Source organism: Mesoplodon bidens (genome assembly GCF_964165515.1).
Source record: "Mesoplodon bidens genome assembly, chromosome: 8".
In the NCBI taxonomy this organism is placed as follows: domain Eukaryota; kingdom Metazoa; phylum Chordata; class Mammalia; order Artiodactyla; family Ziphiidae; genus Mesoplodon; species Mesoplodon bidens.
The window spans coordinates 104,689,103-104,707,616 of NC_138165.1; the positions used below are offsets into that span (position 1 = coordinate 104,689,103).

An 18,514-nucleotide genomic window follows, 5' to 3' on the forward strand; every position below is an offset into this window, starting at 1 on the left:
TCACATATTTATTTTATAATATGAATTTTACAAAATTTTGTCCTCTTACCAAAATAGGAAACTGAATTCTGATTGTTGTTGCATTAGGTTTATATATTAATTTGGGAAACGGTGAGTTTCTTTTTTTAGAAATTGAAATTTCCAATCTTTGAATATGAAATGTCACTCAGTTTGTTCAGGTATTGGCATTAGGACCATCAGTAAAATTGAATAGCATTTTTTTATTAGGTTCTGTAACCTTTATGTTCGTTATTTTTAGGTATTTTAGTGTTTTAAATTATTGTGTGTGGGGTACATTTTTTCCCATATCCATTTCTAACTGCTTATATTATAAATATTATATATAAATTATTTATTTTAAATAAAGCTATTTTATGTATAATTTCGTATATCCAATCTCCCTATTAAATTTTCACGAATTCTATTCAATAGTAGATTTTTAGCTATCCTATCTATTAAAACACCTTCCCTTTCTTCCAGTTATTTTCTTATTTTATTGTATTAGCTAGAAAACCAAAAGTACTGTTGAATAAGTGCCCTTGTTCCTGATTTATATGTCAAGGCTTCAGTATTTTACCATTCAATATGGTGTTTACCAGGTGTATGGGTTTGTATATATGTGAGTGTGTGTGTGTGTAAATATATTTTATATTTAAGTAGTTTCATTCTATCACTATTTTACTTAGGATTTTTTTTTTTTTTTTTACTTAGGATTTATATTAGGAATGGCTACTGAATTTTGACAGCATTTTGGGACTTTGATTAATCTAATCCTAGGATATTTTCTCTTTGATTTATCGATGCAGTGAATTATATTGATATTAAATATTTGGAATGTAGTTTAGGAAAATATATGAGTAACCTTCAAGTGTTGGAGGCCTTCTTAATATAGAAAACACAAAAGTCATAAGGGAAAAGATTTCAAGATTTAAGTTTAGAAAAAAATGTTGGGAACTTCCCTGGTGGTCCAGTGGTTAAGACTTCATGCTTCCATTGCAGGGGGCACGGATTCAATCCCTGGTTGGGGAACTAAGATCCCGCTTGCCTCACGGTGCAGCCAAAAAAGAAAAAGAAAAAAACGTTACATTTCTGAAATGGTGCATACAGCATAAACAATGTCAGTTGACACCCTTATCAAACAAAGAATTATAACCACTACTTAAGACCTTTTATGAATTGATAAGAAAAAGATAAGCCATAAGGGAAAATAAAAACAACACCATAAGACCAGGCAATTCATTAATTCAACAATTTTTTTTTTAAGTTCCTACTATATTACTGACACTCTTCTAGATCCTGAGATAATAGCAATGAGCAAAACGATCAAAGACTCCCAGCCTCCTGGACCTAATGTTCTAGCTGGGGGATTCACCTCACAATATGTTCTGGAGGTCCCTCCCCGGCAGCACATGGAGATCTTCCTCATTCTTTTTTAGGACAGAGAATGACAAGTACATACTCCTTTGTATGGTTGTGTGAAAAGTTTATTCAGCCAGTCTCCTGCTGCCACACGCAGGTTGCTTCTAATCTTTTTAGCTTTTGCAAATAATACCTCAATGGAGAACCTCGTTTATTATTAGATCATGCTAAATTTCCCTCCCTAGCTGTTGTACCATAATCATGAGATTTCCTGTTTCTCCACAGCCTTGCTAACAGAGTGTTTTCAGTCTTTACGATTTTGTCGGTCTGGATAGATGAGAAACAGAAAACACATACATCGGTGTGATTTTAATATGTTTTCTATTATTCTGAGTGAGATTGAGCATCTTTTCATGTTTATGGACCATGTGAATTTTTTTCCTGTGAACTTGGTTTTCCTGTCTTTTGCTCACTTTTAAAATTAATTTGTTGGTCGTTTCTCTATTTCTACAAACTCTTTAGGGAGATTAACCCTTTGTTGTGATATTAACTGTGCATGTTTTTCCCAGTTTATCATTTTTCTTTTGTCTTTGTTTGCTGTATTTTTTTAAATCAGCCTTCTTGCTATGCTTTTAGTACAGTGAAAATTACCCTTTTTAGGTTCCATAAATTTGATAAATGTATAACCACCACCTTATAATAAAGATATAAAATATTTTCACCAACCCCATAAGTTTTCTCATGTCCGTTTGCAGTGAGTCCCCTTTCCCACCTCCATCCCCCGGTACCACTGACCTGATTTCTGTTTTGCCTTTCTCAACATGCCCTAAATGGAATCATACAGTGTATCTGGTTCTTTTTGATATCTGTCTTCTTTCACTTAGCATAATGCTTTTGAGATTCAACCATGTTTTTGCATGTATGAGCAGTTCTGTTTATTGCTGAGTAATATTTTTTTTCATTTGGATGTATTTATCTATTTACCAGTTGATGGATATTTTGGTTGTTTCCAATTTGGAGGTACAGTGTATTATGAACAAAGCTGCTTTAAACATTTCCATACAGGTCTTTGGAGACTTTGCCATACAGAATTTTTTTATATTTATATAATCAAATGTATAAATCTTCTCTTTTCTGGCTTTTGGATTTTGAGACATAGTTAGAAAGATAATAAGAGGATTCACTATTTTTTTTTCCTTCTAGTACTTGTATGGTCTCATTTTTTTTACATGCAGATCTTTGATCTATTTGTAATTTATCCTGATGTTTTGGCATAAATCAATTTTCTTTTTCCAACTGGCCACCCAATAGTCCCCAAATTCCTATATAAATCTTTTAAATCCGATTTAAGAAAATCTGTTTTACAATTATTTGTAATTACTTATAGTTTATTAGAAACATTTTAAGTTTATTACAATTATTTGTGTTTATCACAAATATTTGATTAAAGTTAGAAGTTAAAAACCTATTTTTCTTTAAACCCTCAAATACAACTTACAAATCTAGGAAATTCAATTGTAAATCAAGTAATTTTGTATTAAAATTAAAACACTCATTTTCATTGTTCTTTGATTAATGTTTAATTAGCTTATACATTTAACAAATTGTAATCCCTTAAACATTTAAGCACAGTTTACAAACTTAATCAAATTACCTTAAAAATTATAAACTAAAGCCACAAAACTTGTAAATCTAATAAATTAAATTCTCTTAAATTTAAATAACACTGACAAACATGATTAAATCCTCTTAAGCATTTCAATCTATCTCATGAATTTAATATATTTGGTTTTCTCAAGTACTTCTGAAATCTAAAGAGACATAATTACAAATCTAACAAAATCAAACCACATGTTTATAAAACTGTAGAGAAACAAACTTAAAAATGTAGATGATCAAACTCTTTTAAACGTTTAAACATCTTAAAATCATTATAAATTTAATAGATATTCCTAAGTTTAAACGTTAACTACCAACTTAATCATTTGCATTAGCCTATGTATTTAAATTAAAATGACAAATATAGTATGTCAGATTCTTGACAGCATTTTAAACATCTTAAGGATACCCAAAGTGCAGCTTCTAGTTATAGTACTATTGTATATCTTGCCTGCCTCTGGCAGTGCCGCTAAAACAATAATTATAGGGTTTTTCTAAAGCATAAACCCGCAAAGACAAAAGAGAATGGGAAAGGCGACAAAGGCAACAATTTTGCATGCTGCAAAGCAGATGACTTACTGGTAGCTGATTTAACAGCCCTGAAAAAGCTGAATTCTAAGCTAGTGGTAGGGAAGTAATCAGATTTGTGCCCCAGAACCTCAGAGCAGGGCAGCTCAGGAGTGGGCGGAAATAGGTTCTTTTTGAATGCTAGAGTAGAAAAGGACCTTTGAACAAGAAGGATGTTTGACATCCTGTTTGTGTGTGTGTGTGTGTGTGTGTGTGTGTGTGTGTGTGTGTGTGTGTGTGATCGTATTTCCCTGACCAGGGATCGAACCTGGGTCCCAGCAATGATAGAGCCGAGTCCTAACCACTGGACCACCAGGGAATTCCCAACAGCCTGTTTAAAATGTGGTTAGAACCACCTTCACCTTCATCCCCTACTCCCCTTTGCACAACCAGCAAGAGCTTTGCCTCACCACCCAGGAGAAGACCGGAAGTTTGGTCTCTGAAGGGGTAAACTAGGGATACAATGGACTCAGGACCCCAGGCCACCGGGGACAGAGGAACTCAGGGCTGAATATGGCAAGGGATTAAGTGAAAATCCACATACTGAACTGGGAGACTCACTCGGACTTCCCAGTGGCTCAGAGAAAGCTGTGGGCAGCCAGGTTTATACCCTCCAGGGAGAAAGCTGGAAGATTCTTCACCAGGCTGAAAAGAGATCTCAGGGTATTAATAGTCAGGATCCTCCAACCAGAGAGCTTCAGCAGATCACCCTACAGTGAGGTCCTCCTCTGGCCAAGCCCTGCTCAAATGCCCAGATCTTCCAGTCAGCTTCCAAGCACCCTACTCCTGAATACACATGAACGGTGATGAGTTATCAGGCTTTTGAGGAAAGCCAAAACAAATTAACAATAACAACAACATACAGGAAATGTAACTTTGGAAAAAACAAAGACAATGAACAAAGGCACAACAAAATACTCATCAGTCATATCCTCGGAAGGATAAGAAAGCTATTGTATCCATGAAACAAGGACAGTACACAATAAAAAAGAAACATTCCGGGCTTCCCTGGTGGTGCAGTGGTTGAGAGTCCGCCTGCCGATGCAGGGGACGTGGGTTCATGCCCCGGTCCGGGAAGATCCCACATGCCGCGGAGCGGTTGGGCCCGTGAGCCATGGCCGCTGAGCCTGCGCGTCCGGAGCCTGTGCTCCGCAACTGGAGAGGCCACAACAGTGAGAGGCCAGCGTACCGCAAAAAAAAAAAAAAAAAAGAAAAAAAAAGAAACACTCAGAAAACTAAAAAGAGCCTTAAGAAAATAAAAATATATAGGAAAAATGAAAAACTGCATAGAAGGGTTGGAGGATAAAATTGAGAATATCTCCTAGAAAAAAAGAATCAAAAGTAAATGATGGGCAGTAGGGAAAAAAACATAATAAAAGAATTAGACCAGGATGTCCAATACCTGGAAAAAAGAAATTCCAGAAAAAATTATACAAGAAAATGTCCTAGACATGAAGTATTCCCAGATTAAAAGCTCTCACCAAGTACCCTGCAAAATAAATGAAAAAATGAGATACCATGTCAGGTATCTCAAGCAAAGTCCATTGAGGAGAGAGAAACCATACTTATTTTACCAGAAACAATTTATTATTAAGGATTGATAACTAATAGAAGATGGTTAACAACTTAAAGGGTAAAAGAGGGCAAAAACTTGTGCACGAATGTTTATAGAACCTTTATTCATAATAACCAGAAACTGGAGCTAAGCATGAAAGCAGTAGTTTGGAAGAAAATCCAGAAGTTGTGGGAGAGCACAGTTTGAATCCAGGATGAAAATGGGAGGGAATAGGGGTGAATCTGAGATGTTTACAGCTTTCCCAAAGTGGAAATCAAAAGGAAGCTAGCTCTAAGTCACTGCAGAGCCAGCTTAAGAGCCCAGCACTTTACTGCTGTTATCACCATGCTCTCCATGCCACAGAGATAATATTCTGAGTAAAACATTAAAGACTCAGACGTTGAATATGGGAAAGTTTTAGGAATACCTTCATCTATTTATTCTACTTATATTTTCCACTTTTAGGTATATAGAAGGCTAATGTAAATTTATTATATTAAAATTAATGTAATACGTGTATTATGTTAATAAAATTTATAAAATTAATGAAGTACAGTTGACCCTTGAACAACAAGGCGGGGGCAGCCACTGACCCTCCATGCAGTTATAAATCCTCGTATAACTTCAGTGTCTACCCTCCTGTTGAAGGTTTTGCATCTGTTGCAGGAAGGGGGACCCCTTCCAACGGCTGAGAGTGGGCTCTTGTCTAATACTCGGAAATGAATTGTCCAAGGAAACACACGTGCTGACAAAACAAGAGACTTTATTGGGAAGGGGCGCCTGGGCGAAGAGCAGTAGGACAAGGGGACCCAGGAGAACCGCTCTGCCATGTGGCTTGCAGTCTCAGGTTTTATGGTGATAGGGTTAGTTTCTGGGTTGTCTCTGGCCAATCATTCTGACTCAGGGTCCTTCCTGGTGGCACATGCATCGCTCAGCCAAGATGTATTCCATCGAGAGGGATTCTGGGAGGTTGGTAGGATATATGGACTGGCGTCTCCTCTCTCCTTTTGACCTTTCCCGAATTCTTCCAGTTGGTGGTAGCTTGTTAGTTCCATGTTCCTTACCAGGACCTTCTGTTGTAAGATAACTCATGCCAGTAGTTACTATTGTGCCTGTCCAGGGCAGGCAGTTTTGGTCAGTGTTTCCCCTAATACATCCGTGGATTCAACCTAATGCAGGTCATGTAGTCCTGCAGTATGTATTTAGTGAAAAAAAAACTGCCTAGGGCTTCCCTGGTGGTGCAGTGGTTAAGAAATAATCCGCCTGCCAATGCAGGGGACATGGGTTCGAGGCCTGGTCCAGGAAGATCCCACATGCCGTGGAACAACTAAGCCCCTGTGCCACAGCTACCGAAGCGCGTGCACCTAGAGCCTGTGCTCCGCAACAAGAGAAGCCACTTCAATGAGAAGCCCGTGCACCACAACGAAGAGCAGCCCCCGCTCGCCACAACTAGAAGAAAGCCTGAGTGCAGCAACTAAGACCCAACGCAGCCAAAAATAAATAAATAAATAAATAAAATAAATAAGACTCTACCTCCAAATACAGTCATTAAAAAAAAAAAAACCTGCCTATACGTGGACCTGTGCAGTGCAAACCTGTGTTAACCAAGGGTCCACTGTAATATAATTTCTAAAAATAACATAATAAAATACATGTCTAGTGAAGAATAAAAGAGCTCTTTCAATAACTATAAAACAAGTGATAGAAGCCCCTTGTGTTTCAGTTTCCTTAACAGTGCTATTTCTTTCTATATAATAAATAATGCTATGGCATTCAATGGATGGTGTATTAAATCTGATGGAACATGGCATTATTTCACATAAAAACAGGTTTAGAGGAAAAGAGGTTCCCAATACAGGGACAGTGCTCTGGCTCCTTCTCTCCACAATCTATTGGTTCTGTCTCCTCCAGGAAACATTCTTGTCACCCCAGGCTGGCTCCCCTCATAGTCACAAAATGGCTGCTGCTTCTCCAGTGATCACATCAAAACACAACAGCCAGTGCCCAAGAAGGGGCTGTGTTTCTCCTGTGAATGAAAAATGTTGCCTGCCATATCCGTAAACAAAGGATGTTGCAGCCATCAAGTCACTACAGCCATCCTGGATGGTGAGCCCTGAGGAAGCTCAGGATGGAGACCAACGGGCTGCCCACTGCCAAGCCCTCAGCCCCTGCAGCCACCCCCAGCGGTGCACCCTGAGGGGACTCAGGATGGGAAAGAAACAGGATACTGGCCCTAGATAGCTAAAGGAAAGATTTCAATGAGCCCAGATTCTTGCATCTCCCCATACATAGACAAGTGCTAAATTCATTAACTTGACATATCTGGTTTTCTTTAATTAACAGTAATCTTTTGATGTTCTGACTACCTGCTCTTTGTCACAAAACTCCTATATATCCTGTCTGAGAAGCTGCCTCCCGGGCTTGAGGTCCTCAGAAAGTCTGCCAAATAAAACATAATTCTCAGCTTTTAGGTTGTGCATTTTTTTTCAGTCAACACTCCTTATAAATGATAAAATCTTTCCCAGAAGCTCCTGCAGATTTCTCCTGCTGTCTCATTGGCCAAAATTTTGTCACATGCCCATGCCCATACCAATCATTGGCAGGGGGAACAAACCTACAAGGAATGGCTTAGACCCATCATGTCCCACCCCCTGGAGCTAGAGGTGAGGCCCATGCACTGAGCACAAGCAATGCAGAGGAGAGAGGCTATGGGAAAAATCAGGGTTCATGTGGGAAGAGCAGGTGGGCAAATGAATGCTGGGGAGCAACCAACAATGTCTGCCATTGATTCCTAACCACACCCACTGTGTTAGAGGTGCACTAATTCGACTCTCCGAGGGCAGCTTCATTTCTGAGTTCTTCAAGGAAGAAACATTTCAGTGTAGTCCGTTCTCCCTTATTAAAAACTTCCATTTATTCCATTTTCATTTCAGCCTCAGACTCATCTTTCCCATATTTAATAATGATGCTTTTATCCCTAATGTATAAAAATTGCTACTGTTCCAGAGGAAAATTTTCAGTAGCTGAAAATCTAAGTTTTGCTGCGTTTAGACCAACTGAGCCAAACATAGACACATAGGGGAACACATATTTGAAGTTGTAAATTTGGACCAAAAGCATATCGTAATTGTTTATAGTTTAAATATGCAGTGAATGAAAATAATCTTCATAATTCATTTAAAATACAATATCTTTCTACGTTTTGGAATGCCAGTGCTTTGTGAGCTTTTGAGTAATATCGTAAGGTAAAATTACTCGCATTTTGCCCTTGCAATTCTTGCTTCTCCATTTCTCAGTAGAACGTTCAGGTAACAAAATCCTTCTTCATCAAATAAAATATCTAATTTCATAAACTCTCTCTGACACAATCTCAACCCCACTCTGTAAAATCCCCAAATTATATATGATTTCCAAAACAGGGAGAAATTTGATCTGATAGAATAACAGCGGTCTGCAGGAGAAAGCAGAAACAGTCGTGTGCTACATTACAATCGTATTTCCTGGACAGATGCTTAGAAAGAGGCAGAATGCCCCACTTAGTATGCGGCATCTGGCAAGTCACCCTAATCCTTCATGAGCAACTTTGTGTATTGACTGCATAGATGGATGACTATTTAATTATGCTGTTGAGAAAATACTTAGTGCAGGGCTTCCCTGGGGGCGCAGTGGTTGAGAGTCCGCCTGCCGATGCAGGGGACACGGATTCGTGCCCCGGTCCGGGAGGATCCCACGTGCCTCGGAGCGGCTGGGCCCGTGAACCATGGCCGCTGAGCCTGCGCGTCCGGAGCCTGCGCTCCGCAACGGGAGAGGCCACAACAGTGAGAGGCCTGCGTACCGCAAAAAAAAAAAAAAAAAGAAAGAAAGAAAGAAAGAAAATACTTACTGCAAAGAATATGCAATTCTTAATGATTATTGATGATTAGAAAAGTCAAATACCAAGTCAGAGTGAAAAGCTGAAATAAAGATCCTTGAAGAATACAACTAAGAAAGCAGAACTCGATGAAGTATGTCTTTGTTTTTGTTTTCTTTTTGACCATGCGGCATCTTAGTTCCCCGACCAGGGATGGAATCCGTGCCCCCTGCAGTGGAAGCGCGGAGTCTTAACCACTGGACCGCCAGAGAAGTCCCAATGAAATATGGTTGAATATTGTTAGACAGTTGATGAGGACAAAGACAAGGTTCTGATCTGTAGGTATTTGGGGGCTGAGTGTTCTAAGTATGAAGGGGTGACCAGCAAGGGAACAAGAGGGAAAGACGGAAGGAAAGAAGCAAGGACCGTCCTCTGCGGAGCTCACGGGCTGGCATCATGTGCCTGGCATCGTGCTGGGCCGTTTGGATTTATCCCAGGTCATCCCTCCAAATTCAGTGAAGTGGGCATCGTGGTTGTTTCCATTTTGGAGATGAAGAAACTGAGATCACAAGAGATTAAGACATTTGCCCGAAAGAGACGTTCCTGGTGGTCCAGTGGTAAGGAATCCGCCTTCCAGTGCAGGGGACGTAGGTTCGATCCCTGGTGGGGGAGCTAAGATCCCACATGCCGCAGGGCAACTAAGCCCACGCACCACAACTAGAGAGCCCGTGCTGCAAACTACAGAGCCCATGCGCTCTGGAGCCCGTGTACCACAACTAGTGAGAGAAAAACCCTCATGCCACAACTAGAGAGAAGCCCGTGCGCCGCAACAAAGAGCCCGTGCCGCAGCGAAAGATCCCACATGCCTCAACAAAGACCTGACGCAGCCAAAAATAATAAATAAATAAATATTTTTTAAAAAGACATTTGCCCCAGGTAAATGGCAGAGACCAGGGTTTAAACCCAGACCCTTCTAACACCGGAGTCTCTGCTTTTGTCCCAGCAGCAGGATTTTTCAAATGTAGTGATGGGAGTAGCACAATCTCCGAACCTGGGGGAACAGGGTGGGGTGTATATTGTCCAAATATTCTCAAATGCTGAGATGCCCACTGGGCCCACCTTTTCCCAATGCCGTCTGAGTTCCTCTCCTGGTGGGCAAAGGACTTAAGCTTTAGGGACCTTCACTGGGTGAATGACAAATACCTCGTCGTCTTGCCATAATAATTCGTGCAGAAGAGACCAATGAGGAATCAATGAGGATCAATGAGGAATCAATGAGGAATCTTAGACCTCTCTTTTAAAAGTAGCTCAATTTTCACTTGGAAGGTGAAGAAACTTTTGAAGCTTCAATGTTGGTACAGGAGAGAATTTGTGATGATGAACTGATCTTGATTAAAAACACTAAGGCTCGTACCTCTGCATCATTCATCTTACGTGGGGCAAATGATTTCATGTGTGGTGAGATGGAGCTCTCTTTACCTGTTGCTCTTTGTGTGGTGAGAGTTTTGGAATCAAAATCTGTGGTTCCGGGTAGAAGCAGATTGTAGGAGTAGCCCTTTCCATATACCTTGAAAACTATGCAACCAGCATGGGCTCCCGGGCAACAGCTTGCTATTGCTGAGTTTGCAAGATCTCTTCTTGTTATTCCTAATGCTCTGGCAGTTAATGCTGCCCAAGACTCCACAGATCGGGTTGCAAAATTAAGAGCTTTTCATGAGGCTCAGAACGCAAAAATCTAAAATGGATTGGTCTTGACTTGGTCAGTGGTAAACCCTGAGACAACAAACAAGCAGGGGTGTATGAACCAACCATAGACAAAGTTAAGAGTTTGAAATTTGCAACTGAAGCTGCAATACCATTCTTCGAATTGATCTTATTAAATTACACCCAGAAGGCAAAGTTGATAAGCATGGAGGTTATGAAGCTGCTGTTCACTCTGGAGCCCTTGATGACTGATCTGATTTCTTTAATTTATAACAGTGTTAGATGCAATTTTCTTGTACCTCGAGTATTACACGTTAAAGTGCAACAAGCTGTCAAAAAATAAATAAAAGTAGCTCAATTTTCTAATTTATTAAAATGATTCACTGGAAATATCTGAGAAAATATGCTTAATTAAAATTTTAAAGAATTCTCACGGGTCACATGATTTCTGTTAAGATACCAAATGATGGTGTGTGTCCTATAATGAGACTGGCCACCAGCCCTTCCTGGGGAGGGTATGAGGCAATGAAAGAGAACTGGACTCTTTCTAGGTCAGCCTCTGCCTGGGAGAGGAGCTGGGACAAGTTATTTCACTGTCTGCCGTCGACTTCTTCATCCATGAAAAGACAGTCAGTCACACACTGCTCACAGGTGATTGGGAGCCTGATGAAACCCATGTTCTAGCCAGATCTAAACAGTCGCAAAACCCCTGGGAAGCTCCTCTGTGGCAGGCAGGATTGTTCATTAACAAAACATTCGCAGCTGATAAGATGTTCAAAACAGTATTTACAGATTTTAAGGTTTTCAAAATAGAGATAAATATATAACAATAAATTTCTATGCACTATGAATTAAAATAAGCTAATACCATGAGAGTTAGTACCCAACTCACAAATATTTGGGGGCTACACTTTAGCTTCCTTCAAGCTGTATCTGTGATGTGAAATAATTGCATTTATTTATTGCCAAGCTAATATGCTCCTTCCCCCTGCACATAGAAATATTTTCCTTTAAATATTTGGAGCAGGGGTGTATACACTTCTGAGCCTTTTAACAAATGATCATTAACATTGATCTATGTTATTAATCATTTCTTCACAAATTGTTTTATTGGCCACAGAGTATTCCATCATGTAAATGGGCCATGATTATTTAACTAGTCCCAACTATTGGACCCTTAGGTCAGCACTGATTTTTCATGATCATAATTAACCTATGACAAACATTCTTACATAAAAAAATGTTGTACATGTCTCTGATAAATTCCTCAGGAGTAGAATATCTGGGTCAAAGGGCATGGATGACTTTAAGGTTTTTGGTAGATATTGCCAAGCCAATTTACACTCTTCTCAATGAGTATTAAGGGGCTCCCTTTTTTTTTTTTTTTTTTTTTGTCCTCACCAGTATTGGGTTTTGTCACTTTAAAAAAATCTTTAAAATTTGAGAGACAGTAAGTGTTAGAAAATATCTGTCTCATATCTTTTTCTGTTTTAATAAGTACAATATGTAGAACATAATAGAGTCTTGACTAGGCTCAGTTGTGGTTCTGAGGCGCAGATTCCTGTGTACTGCTCTGTAGAGGTGGTCTGATGAGTTATAGTACTCAGGTTACACGTAAAGACAGCTTCGTGACTCAGAACAAACCCTGTGTTGAAGAGTTAGCAGCAAGGAGGCTTGGGTTCTGGTTTTAGCCAGCCGCGTTTCCTTAGGTAAGTGTTATATCCTTAGGCATTTACCTTAAATACCTCAGAGGAGCCAGTAGTCTGCTTGTCTGTGTGTGCAAGGTAACTTGAGTCTGTGTCCTGAGGAGTCTCCCTCTAGAGGCCATGACAGCAAGCACTTTGAATATTGCCTTCTCAATCAGTACGAGAGGGCTAATTAATTAGCAGAAGAAATGTCAGAAATAATTTTTAATTGGTGAAATGGATGATGTGCAAGATATGAAGCTGACAAGTAAGATTGTACAAGTGTCTGTCTGCCTTTTTTTTGAACAATGTAAGAAGTAAGCTCTGTAACCAAATGTTTCTGGGTTACGCCCTGTCTAGAACTCCATGCATTCCAAAATCTTCCACTTAACCCACGATTTAGTTGCTTGATCTAGCTAGAGGGGTAGCTGATTAGGTCATTATAATTTAGGTGCTCTTGTCCCAGAGAGAAACTCTCCTGAGAAGGTTCCTGTAGGGTGCCAGAGTGGATGGGAGGGGGCACCCCACTGAGCTTCCAGAAACATGTTTTGGACTCCTGTGGTGTCTGTCTTTCTTATGTCAGAATTTAATTGTAACATAACATCTGGTAGTGTGGTTGTAGGGAGGGACACCTATCACTTCTGACTTAACCTGTTTGAAATATTTTCCTCACATGAGTCACAGGAAATGGACTAAATTATTTCTGACTTCCCAACTAGTTCTAAAAATTCTAGAGTATGTGTATAAAGAATGTAGCATTAGATTCAGATGACCTGGCATCTTCATCCAATAGCAAGGGAATATTATTTAAAATATTTAATGTTAATTAATTAATTAATTCTTGGCTGTGTTGGGTCTTCGTTGCTGTAAGCAGGCTTTCTCTAGTTGCGGTGATCACGGGCTACTCTTTGTTGCAGTGCGTGGGCTTCTCACTGCAGTGGCTTCTCTTGTTGCAGAGCATGGGGTCTAGGTGAGCGGGCTTCAGTAGCTGTGGCATGCAGGCTCAGTAGTTGTGGCTCGTGGGCTCTAGAGCGCAGGCTCAGTAGTTGTGGCTCATGGGCTTAGTTGTTCCATGGCATGTGGGATCTTCCCAGACCAGGGCTCGAACCTGTGTCCCCTGCATTGGCAGGTGGATTCTTAACCATTGCACCACCAGGGAAGCCCTTAATATTAATTTTAATAACACTTAATAGAAGGAGATGTAAAGGAAAATTGAAGTGCAGAGAGATTAAATAGATGAGCCAAGTCTGTCTTTGCTCCAAAATTCATGTTCTTTCTCCTGTAATACCTGTAACCAAAGGCCCTTTGGTTATAGATCGAATTGTGTTCCCCCCTTTAAAGTCTTATGTTGAAACCCTAACCCGTAATGTAACTGTATTTGTACATAGGGCCTTTCAAGAACTAATTAAGGTTAAATGAGGTCATCAGTGTGGGGCCCTAATCCAATATGACCAGTGTCCTTATAAGAAGAGGAAGAGACACCAGGGATGCACATACCCAGAGGAAAGATCACGTGAGGTCACAGTGAGAAGGTGGCATCTGCAACCAAGGAGAGAGGCCTCAGGAGACACCCAACTTGCCAACACCTTGGTCTTGGACTTGCAGCCTCCAGATCTGTGAGGGAATAAATTTCTGTTGTTCAAACCACCCAGTCTGTGATTTTTTTTTTTATGGCAGCCCTAGTAGACTGATATACCCTTAACTCTATGGAGATGGGGCAGAAAGATACTAAAGAGGATGATTTTGGTGAGCCTCATGCTGAGAAAAAAACAAAAGTGGCTGGCTAAGGGATTTTCTGAAAGGAATCAGTGACCACAATATTCTGAGATTATGGAGTTTTGTAACCTACGTATGTATATATTTTCCCTCTGCTCCCAAGGAGGCTCCCAAGGCAGTAGCCCAAGGAGGTGCACCCAGGACCTGTGAGGACCACGGGGAGTGTTGGGTGGTGGCTGGGGATCGGGGAGAGGAAACAAAATAAAGGGAGGCCTCTTAGCAAGTTTCACCTACTTAACAATTTTGCCTTGGGTAGAGCTGAACTAATTTTAACCTTACATGGTAATGCCAGTGAGGGAAGAAACCAGAACTAGGAAGCCAACCAGTTTCTCAGCACGGTCTGCCTCCTTACCCATCTTTTCCCTGGGAGCCCTACTGCAGGAAGAGTTTGGTTGACACTGCTATGAAATCAACATAGAAACTAAGTGCAGTCCATAACCATGGAAATGAGGTTTGCTTCTGATAAACCAAAATGCTCATAAAAGTCAAATGCACTATCAGTAGATCCATTACCAAGAAGTGTCCTGGGTAATGACACTCTGATGCATCAATCAAGGCATGACGGTGCTTTTCCTGGCTCTATCCAAGTACCTGTCTCTCTCCACGAGAAAAGTATCCACTCCTCGTGTCTGCTCTGTAGACAGGGAAGGGAGGAGGAGAGCTAAGCAATTACTTTGGAAATGGCTCCCAAAGGTAAAGCATCTCTATTCTCAGGAACAGCTAGCCATTTGGCTCTGGGTGATTTAACACCAACTGACTTGATAGATTTTTAAGATTCCTTCCAGCACTTTGGTTTTGTGCCCCTAATTTCTAAGGAAAATGTTCGCTGATGCACAGACCTCACTTCTAATTTGATGTGACGCCAGTTTGTGAAGTTATACCTGCTGTTGGACACAGCCTTATGTGCCTTCCATGATGGTGTGTTTTTTTTTTAAACCCCAGACCTAAACGCAGCTGTTGGTATTGAAATCAGTTTTAGTTCATTTCACTCTCTATCTGTTCAATTACAGGTAATCTTTAGATGGTGGAAGATCTCTCTGAGGAGTGAGTATAGATCAACAAAACCTGGAGAAACAAAAGAAGCTCATGAAGACTTCCTAGAGAATTCACATCTTCAGGGTAAGGAAGGGAACATATTATGTATACTTGCTGCTCTTAAATTCTCTTTAGTTAGTGACAGATTTTGTCAGTGAAGTATCCAGTATCTCATCATTTGAAATGATATGTAATTATGTACTTAATTGGATATAACAGATATGATAGAACATTGCGATCTTAAAAGGCAGAAAATCGTTAACATATCCTGAAATTTCTTTTGGGAAAAAATCTTTAAGCATTTAAGTTTCCAGGTTAACGTGTAGATTTCATTAATAATCTTAAATCATGTCGTAAATATAAATTTTTAACCTAATATTTAATTAAAACGGGTTTCCTTTAGTTAAAAATAAAAGATTATTCAATGATGGCTGTAAAGCAATTACACTCCAATAAAGATGTTGAAAAAAAATTATTCAAAAACATAATCAAATTATGAGACTTCCCTGGTGGCACAGTGGTTAAGAATCTGCCTGCCAAAGCCTGGGACATGGGTTTGAGCCCTGGTCTGGGAAGATCCCACATGTCGTGGAGCAACTAAGCCCGTGCACCACAACTACTGAGCTTGTGTTCTAGAGCCCACGAGCCACAACTACTGAGCCGGCGTGCCACAACTACTGAAGCCCGTGCTCCGCAACAAGAGAAGCCACTGCAGGGAGAAGCCTGCACACCACAACGAAGAGTAGTCCCCACTCGCCGCAACTAGGGAAAGCCCGGGCACGTAGCAACGAAGACCCAACACAGCCAAATAAATAAATTAATTAATTAAAAAAATATTCAAATTATCAATTGCTTGAACTCTTATGCATTTTGGCATTCATTTAAAATCTCTACCATTTCTTTTAATATCAAGGTTTGCATGAGAAGCAGTCTTAATCAAGTAGCGTTTGGACTTAATAATAGAAATTGCCCTTCAATTTCCCCTTTGTTTTTTTCTTTCTCAGTGTGAAAATTTCAAACATAAAGTGTAGACAGGATGTTTTTTAAAAAAAGTCCCATGTACCCATAACCCAGTTCAATAATACTCAAAATGTGGCCAAAAATGTACACAAACCTACTGTTCTCACTGGATTATTTTGAAGTGAATCTCAGTTGCTGCATCACTTCATCCTAAACTATTTCAGTATGTGTCTCTGAAAGGACTCTCTTTAAACTCTTCAATAATTATTCCTCAATAATAAGCTTTTAAAGCTATAAGGCACTTTAGAGATCCTTATTTTACTAGGAGTAATTAACAATGTTATTAATATTAATGTCAAGCACTTTCATATACATGTTCTCATTTCGTTATTATAATATTCTTGTGTAATAAATAGTATTATTCCTTTTTCTCGAATGAGATTCAGAATGCATGTGACTTTCCCAGGTCCCACAGCTAACTACTGACATTGCCAGGCCTAAGCATTGAGAATAGAGAAAAAAAAAAAATCTTATTTTAATTTCATTTTATTTTATTTATTTATTTTTTGTTTGTTTTTTAAAAATATTTATTTATTTACCTTTGGCTGCGTTGGGTCTTAGTTGTGGCACACAGCATCTTTAGCTGCAGTGTGCAGGCTTCTCTCTAGTTGTGGTGCGAGGGCTCAGTAGTTGCAGCATGTGGGCTTAGTTGCCCCACAGCATGTGAGATCTTAGTTCCCTGACCAGGGATCGAACCCGCGTGCCCTGCATTGGAAGGTGAATTCTTAACCACTGGACCACAAGGGAAGTCCTCCCAAAATCTTACTTTTATTTATTTTAAAAATAAATTTATTTATTTATTTATTTATTTATTTATTTATTTATTTATTTATTTATTTATTTATGGCTGCATTGGGTCTTTGTTGCTGCATGCAGGCTCTCTCTAGTTGTGGCGAGCAGGGGCTACTCTTCGTTGTGGCACGCTGGCTTCTCATTGCAGTGGCTTCTCTTGTTGCAGAGCACAGGGTCTAGGCACGCGGGCTTCAGTAGTTGTGGCACACGGGCTGAGTAGTTGTGGCTCACGGACTCTAGAGTGCAGGCTCAGTAGTTGTGGCGCACGGTCTTAGTTGCTCCGCAGCACATGGGATCTTCCTGGACCAGGGCTCAAACCCGTGTCCCCTGCATTGGCAGGCAGATTCTCAACCCAGCCAGGGAAGTCCAAAATCTTACTTTTAAAAGGCACGCTCTGGGTGGATCTTTGATAATCAGCGTTGTTAAGGATTTTCTCTTATTTAACACTATAGCATGTAATAGTTGTTTTTTAAGAGAGAGAGTAGGTTTGGTTTGGTTTTGCTTCCTTAAATAGTTAAACATCTGGATTGATTGCACTCAGGTTTTGATACTATACACATCTTATTTTGTTAACTCCTTTATAGAAAGTATTTATAAAATTCATTATTGGCTTGAACCATGTTGAAGAAAGACTGCCCACTTTTCATTGAATAAAAATCAGTCTAGGCAGGCCTTACTTATTTAATTGTGGGATAGACAGGTTTCTGCCCAGATAGCTATAAAGTAAACTTCCGTAAAACACATTTCGTTTTCAAGTTAGGTTCCATTTTATTTTCTAAGCACAACAGTACCTAATCCAGAGCTATATATCTAGGGAGTGCTGAATATTTGTTGACAGACCATGGGATTTTTCTGATTGACTTTGACAAAAACCTGGAGATGTGGGTTTGGGCCAGAGAGATGGGAGGTGATTGTCTCTTGAGTAGAGGCTTAAGGGCCAAACACCTGTCTCTTGCGTCTCTGACACCCTTTCCCCCTAATAAAACACTGGCGGTGAGGGTGGGGCAACATCAGCTTCAGGATGATCACTTGTGGGTTTCCTGATCCCGGAAGAATAAACAAGAAAGCGGGAATTTATGAGTCTGACAGAGATCTGGCTTCCTGCTGGCTCCCCACCCGCGTGGAGAGAGGAGAGTTGCAGAATACACACAAACAGGCTTTTAAAATTGCAGTTTTGAGAGCTGCAGTCTCGCGCCAGGAACAGCACAGAGATACCAAATTAAATTGGCCTGGCAAGTTCAAAGGCATCTGCGTCTCACTTTGTAGCCTTCCTACAGCACTGGAGTCTTGGCAGAGGGAAAAACTCCAACCAACACTGTTGATCTTCCTTCTCTTCCCCCTCAGTTCTTAGGGAATCCCTCAGAAAGCCCAGAAGAGGGGTGCGCTGTGGCACAGAGCGGGGCTCAGGGGTCAGCGGCCAGGTTAGAACCTCTGCTGCCTCTGCCGGGTTCTGTAACCCCCTCCATGAGCCCATTTCCTCCTCATATCTGAGGGTCAAATGCTTACTCGATG

At 40.2% G+C, this 18,514-nt stretch overlaps 1 protein-coding gene across 1 annotated transcript in view; it reads left to right on the forward strand.

Annotated features, from left to right (window-relative positions):
• FBXO36 (F-box protein 36) overlaps nt 1–18,514 on the forward strand; it is a 109,782-nt gene that overhangs the window by 44,740 nt on the left and 46,528 nt on the right. Inside the window, exon 2 of the mRNA XM_081243335.1 lies at nt 15,166–15,274. Within this exon, the coding sequence (XP_081099461.1) occupies nt 15,166–15,274 (109 nt within the window). The remainder of the gene's footprint in view (nt 1–15,165; nt 15,275–18,514) is intronic.